Source organism: Coffea eugenioides, chromosome 4 (genome assembly GCF_003713205.1).
Source record: "Coffea eugenioides isolate CCC68of chromosome 4, Ceug_1.0, whole genome shotgun sequence".
Taxonomy (NCBI): Eukaryota; Viridiplantae; Streptophyta; class Magnoliopsida; order Gentianales; family Rubiaceae; genus Coffea; species Coffea eugenioides.
In genome coordinates this window covers 32292035-32298543 of record NC_040038.1, presented here as the reverse complement: position 1 = coordinate 32298543, position 6509 = coordinate 32292035, and the positions used below count along the sequence as shown (strand labels likewise).

At 35.1% G+C, this 6509-nt stretch overlaps 1 protein-coding gene across 1 annotated transcript; it reads left to right on the top strand.

Moving 5' to 3' along the window:
- The first annotated feature begins 1237 nt into the window (after positions 1 to 1237).
- On the top strand, positions 1238 to 5740 carry LOC113769250 (putative B3 domain-containing protein Os03g0621600). Its single transcript, XM_027313715.1, has 6 exons — positions 1238 to 1332; positions 3595 to 3645; positions 3824 to 3938; positions 4439 to 4751; positions 4839 to 5002; positions 5357 to 5740. The coding sequence occupies exons 1-6, from the start codon at positions 1238 to 1240 to the stop codon at positions 5615 to 5617; spliced, it is 999 nt and encodes a 332-aa protein (XP_027169516.1). The 3' UTR covers positions 5618 to 5740.
- The last annotated feature ends 769 nt before the right edge of the window (positions 5741 to 6509 follow it).

The window sequence follows — 6509 nt, the reverse complement described above, 5'->3', positions numbered from 1 at the left end:
ACACACATATATAACACCAAGGGAAGAGGGTCTTTTACAAAAAAGACTAGAGAAACTTGTATGTGGAGTTTTTATCTAATTTAAAGGTTTCATTCTTTCCTTTTTATATTGATTTTTTTGTTATTTTAATTTTGAAATTGTTAGTTAATTTTGCTAATTTATTAGATTGCTTCAACTTGATCTATGGGTATATTTTAGTTAGTCCCTACAAAGTAGACCAAAGTGTTAATTCAAGCCCTAAAAGTGAATTAGTCTTAATTAAACCCTCTAAATGGGAAACTTTGTTCTGGGTGAGCCCTTTCATCAACTCAGATATGGTCAATAGCTTTATACAATTTTTAATGGTAATGTGAAAGACTAATAATTATTTATGGGCTTTCGAAGCAATTAATTTCCTACCTCAATGAGATTTTAATTTTGAGGGCTTAATTAGCACTTTTTTTTTTCAAGCGCTATATTTCCATTTTAATCTATTTTGAATAGCCTAATTGAAATTATTAATAATTTGAAATATTGTTGTTTCTATGGGTGAATTGGGACTTAAATTATTAGTTTATGTTGGTCAAATGATGTAATTTATGTTTTTTTATTGTTGCGGATATAATTATTTTAGCTTTAAAAGTCTATAGCTATTTATAATTACATAATTGAAGAGTTGATATTGTAGGACATGTTTGGAACTAAATAAAATAGAAAAAAAATAAAACTAACCAATGTACAAAATTATACCCAATCCAAACATTATTTTGGCATGCTGAATTAATTGCATTTATTAGGAGTTGGATATGGGGTGACACGTTTGGAACAAAGTAAATCAAGGAACTAATTAAACTAATAATTGTATAAATATTATGCCCAAACCAGAAAAAGGACATGAATCAATTTTTGGGAAAAAATAATTTAAAAATATAAGAAAAAATGATGGAGAGTTGGGAGCTCTCTAAAGGGGTTTACACTAAAAATCCCCTTTGCAATGTATGTGTGTGTGTATATATATTTTATCCAAATTACATATAAAAGCTGTTTAGCTACGGCTCACAAGTCAGAAGCATGCCACAGGCTTCAAGAGAAAATTCTTAAATTGTGATGAAAAAAAAAAGTTATTCTACAAAGGGGGTGATTTGTGAAGTTGGTTCCACAAATGTGATCTTCGCATTTGTGAAATGCGAGTTCAGGTACCTCGCATTTCACAAATGTGAGGTAAGTGTTTTCAGAAAAAAAAGCTCGCATTCTCCAAATGCGAGCTTATAAAGCTCGCATTTGGAGAATGCGAGCTGAGATACCTCGCATTCAAGAAATGCGAGGTACTCAATCTTCTTGCTCCATTTGCTGGTACAAGAACCAGCATGAAGTACAAGACCTCGCGGTTGCAAAATGAGAAGCAACAAATGGGATTTTTCTTCATTTTTCTTTTTTCTCCAAGATTACCAATACACAATTCCACCTCACTCACCAGAAGATGCCAAGAATATTCTGGAATTAAGAGCATCAAACGGCTCAAATTCTGGCCATAAAAATGCAGCAAACAATTACCATGGATGCTAGGGTTGAGGGATTTCTTGAAGTTATAAAAAGCGGAGGAACGCAGCTTGGAAGGGGAGATAAATTGGAGTGGCATTTGGAGAGAAAGAAAGCGAGAAGGGCAAGCAAGAAGGTTGAGATTTTCGGGGAGAAGAAAAACTGGGAAAAAAGGAAGAACTGGGGCTGAGAGTTTCGAGGGACTGAGGAAGACAAAGAGCAAGAGTGAAATGGGGGGAAAAGGGAAGAGTGGAAGCAAGAAGCTTTCGGAGGGTTGGAAAGGATGAGCTGGAGCAGGAAAGAAAAGAAAGCAGAGGAGAAACTAAGAGAAAATGGAGGAACTTTGCAGCTGGGTTTGTAAGAGAGCTACGGGTTGAGTGAGTTGCCTGGGCGAGAACCTCGCATTTCACAAATGCGAGGTCTGTTTTTCTTTTTCTTTTTCTTTTTTTGATTTGAATGCTAGGAAAATTCAGGGAGACCTCGCATTCAGTAAATGCGAGTTCCTTGAGCTCGCATTTGCTGAACGCGAAGACCCCCTGAACGGAATCCCATACAAAAAATGCCCCTTTTGTAGAATTTTTTTAAAAATCATCATAATTTTAGAAATTTCTCCAGGCTTCAACCACTAGTTTTATTCATAAAAAGAACAATCCAGTTTTTTCCAAACTTATGGAACATAACCCCAGAGTGCAAATCAGCCACTAGAACTAGATGTAGTCAAGTCCAGTTGCTGTGGACTTTTCTTTCACATGTTATTTCCCTAAATTATTGAGATGGATTTCAACAAAATCCTCAGTTCTTCCCTCTATAGTACGTAACATATATTTTGTCTTGTCCTCTCACCCTTTTTCTTTTACTCTTTATTTTTAGATTAATCTTTTCTACACTGATAGTGTATATTGGATGAATGACAATCATGCTAAATTTAAAATTGAAATTCAACTTTTGTATATATGTTATGAATCCAACTGTAATAATATATATACTGTCAGTACATATAAGATTTACTCTATTTTTTCCTACTTCTCTTCTTTTCACATATACACTTAATTTCGCTTACCCTACTAGTCTAGTTGACACTTTTCCAAGAAAATAGTTAATTTTCTTAGAGACAAATAAGATAAACAAGCATATGACTGCTACAATTGTCAATCACAATTTTATCCTACCACGTATATATAAACACAAAATATACATTAGAAAAATCAATTTATGAATTGAAACAATAAGTGTGAAATAACAATCAAATTTAGCATATAAAAATATATGAGAAATTGTTATTGTGCAATGCAGGTTGAAGTTCATACAACTTTTTCCTTTTTTGTGTTATTGTGTTCATTTAAAGGGTTGGTGCATATATGTTGGATTACAATTTTCATTTTCCGGAAACGTCAGATATTTGTATTAACAAAAGTGTATTACACTGTACAGTGAGCAAAGGGCCAAATGTGAACTTTACAAAAGTGTACTATAACACTTGAGGATTCCACCACTTCTCATCTTGGATTATGCTAAGAGCATGCTTGCTGATCATCATACTAATATTTCTACTTTCATTATCTGCTAAACAAAAAGAGCATTTCAAAAACAGTAGCCTTAGGCTCTGAATGTCCTCAAGTTGTCCAAAAATCCTAGTATCTTTTGCTTTCTTGCGTCTCAAAAGTTAGAGAAGTTCTTCGGATGTCACTTCCACTGATATTCTTCTCCACTGTTGCAAGCTAGCTTTGCTAAGCGCAAGTTTCAGAGCTTCTGTTTGATGCAACATGCTCTCTCCAGAGCGCCTTTCCTTAAGTGCCCAGCCTGTAATTGGATTACACTTGTTACTGACCATTGTTACGGCGCGAGAAGGATCAGACAAGGAATCCTATGCAGCATCTATTAGTGGCCCTCCTTCTGTGACGAATCAAGTACTAGACATGACTCGTTAATCCAATGCTTCAATCTGTTGGCCACTGGGTAAAGACCACTGGATAAAGACCAAGCATTAAATCTTCATCAAAATCTAAAAATGAACTTGATAGATATATGCTGGAACATACATAAAAAGAAGGAATTCTCCTTTATGTAATTAAGCAGGTCTCATTCTGTCAGTGTTGATGGTCTTCGCCTCTTCGGTCAAGAACTTCTGTAATTGAATCTGGAGAAGAAAACTCCTTTTGCTTGTACGCTTGAATTCTTGCTTCTGATGGTGGTTCTAGTAACTTTTGCTACTGTGCTTTGCACCTGATTTTATTGCCGCTACTAAAGTTCATAGCTATTCGATCATTGTTGTACTGTCTATAGCTAATTACCCCTCTGTTTCCAGGTATAAAGTTGCAGGAAACACTAAATACATGAAGCAAAATAGCAAAGTTCTTTACTCTGATGAGTCCCCTATGTTCTTCAAAGTGTATACGGACCAACTATGCTCTTCACAATTGGTAAGATCCCTCCTTGAACATACGAAGTTAAAGTTTCCCTTCTTTTCCTCACTTGCATTTTGTTATATAACCTCAAATATTGATTTATATAACTAGACCTAACAGTTAATAACCATATAAATCAGTGATATGTCCTCTTTGACTACTACCAGATTTACTTTGTGGTTTTCTTAGTCAAGGTGAGATCAGTTGTATGCTTGTAATATTACGTTGTTGATTGTTTGTGAAAATACTCACTTGTTTATAGGTTTATGTCTAGTAATAAAGACAAGTTGTGTTTGTACTACTTTAGAAAAATACCCACTTTGGGGTTGACCCGGATATAGGGTACAAGTGCTCAAATCAACATAATATCCCCGTTTCGCAAGTTAATAACAAAGCAGATTTTAGGTATTGTATATTCAAGCATCCAAGAAGAAAGTAGGTTGCTTTTTGGTTGTATGTGCTCTACAGTTCTCTGGCAATTTGCTGATTGACAATTGGAGTTCTTGTTGTTTTAGAAAATTCCACCAGAATTTGTCAAGAAATTCAATGGAGATGTACCTCAGACATTCACACTTGAGGGTCCTCAGGGAAGATCTTGGCAGATTGTAGCTGGCAAAGTTGACGAATACTTCTATTTCCAGGAAGGTTGGCAAAATTTTGTGGAAGATAACTCCTTGGAGAATGACGATTTTCTCACTTTCAGCTATGGTGGTTGCTCAAGATTTTACGTTGAAATATTTGGCAAACACGGGTGTAGAAAAGAAGGTGCTTTCACTATTTGGAATGATGCAATGCATAGGAATGAAAACGCAGTGGAACAGCTCCATGGTGATGATTGAACAGTCTGAAATCATATAATCCTATTTTGAGAAAAATTGTTATCACATCTTAATTCATGTGTTGAATATGATTTAGGCAAGTTGAACAATACTACTCAGCCAATGGGAAGATCGTTACGTTCCCGGACAAGGGGTTCATGTTCAGAGATTGGTCTAGCTGGTAAAGTGCAGGACAACATGAGACACCATTCTGGTCCATTTAGAGTTCAACTGACAAAAACTTATACTAACAGATATGTGGTAAGTATATTGAACCTATGTTCTCAACGTAATTATAGCACATTGAAAACTATTGGTGGTGAAGGTGCTTAAGTTCCTTTCATTGACTAGTTTTAAGAAAAAGCCAGTTGTATAAATAGATGACTTTTCTCAGAAATTTCAGCAACAACAGAGATGTCAGTCGACAATCACCTGGTTACTTGAAGCTTCACTTTCTTAACTTTTTAGTAAATGAAATTTGTCAATCTTGTTTGCTTTGGGAGCATAATTGATATTAAAGCCCAAAAATCTCTGTTACTTTTCAATAGGGTTACTGGTGACTATAATTGAACAATGTTCAGATATGTCATGGTTATTTGTCTGATCATGTTGCAGAAGTTTCCTCGAGATTTTGGAAATGTTAAAAAGCATTGGAAGAAAGGAAAAGGTGCCCTTTTGCGGGTTCAGGCAAGAGAATGGAAGGTGAGCATAGCGAAAAGCGGGAGATATTTTCATCTTTGTACAGGCTGGTCCTCTTTTGTAAAAGAGAATTCTCTGAAAATAGGAGATGAGTGCAATTTTGAGGTGATAGACAACAACGATGACGGCATTGTGCTCGAAGTTACTATGTCGAGATGCCCAGATAAGATAGAATGAGCTTCTGTGCCCTTTCCTAGGACTAGTAGCAAGTTCTCCAGAAGGAATGGTTTTCTTTTTTTTCTCTTTTCTTTATCTGTTTTTGGGTAATGGAGGATTAAAGAAAGGCAAAGCTTCAGATAACTATTGGAATTATTTTGATTGCATTTGTTAGTATTGTGTATTGACTGACTTTTCTCTTCATTAATGAACCTGTGGCATCCTTAGTTACAGGGTCAGGAGACTGTACTGTGGTTATCAGAATTGGTATGGAATGGTGTTTCATATTTGCATTTGTAGCTACCTGTAGAGCTTCTCCCAGTATCCTCATTAGTGTTGGCTTTTACCCTTGCATGGTGGAGAGTGCAGACCTGTTTCTTTTTCTTTCCTTCAACTTCAATTGAACCATTTTAACTTGTTTTTAACTAGTTTTTTAAAATTTCAAGATAGTCTATGAAGTTTTTTATCTTACAGTTTTTAAGAACATATTTTTGATCAAGTTTAAGCAGCTGAGCCACAAGACAGCATCATAGAAAATGCATCTGGTTAACACAAATTTCTAGCTTCTTTGAACTTAGATTTGATATCCCTTTAGTCCTTGATTTCAAAGTTCAAATGAGTTTCTTCTATTGATGGGTTGTATGCATAGAACATGGTGGATTATATTTATAACTTTCCATCATTTTCAAACTTCTCTAGTCCTTTGATGATTATCGGTTTTGGGGAGTATCCTTTTCCCAAAAAAAAAAAAATGAATTTTGTGATATACACTGGCCGAGTAGCTGTCACAACAACAATCCTTCAGTTTTCTTCCCAGATCAGCCACAACCAGTTTATGGAAAAAAAAAATTTCTTTTTGGGATTCTAAAATACACTGTCTTCTATTATGTTTTTGTCCTTTTATTCTTTTTTA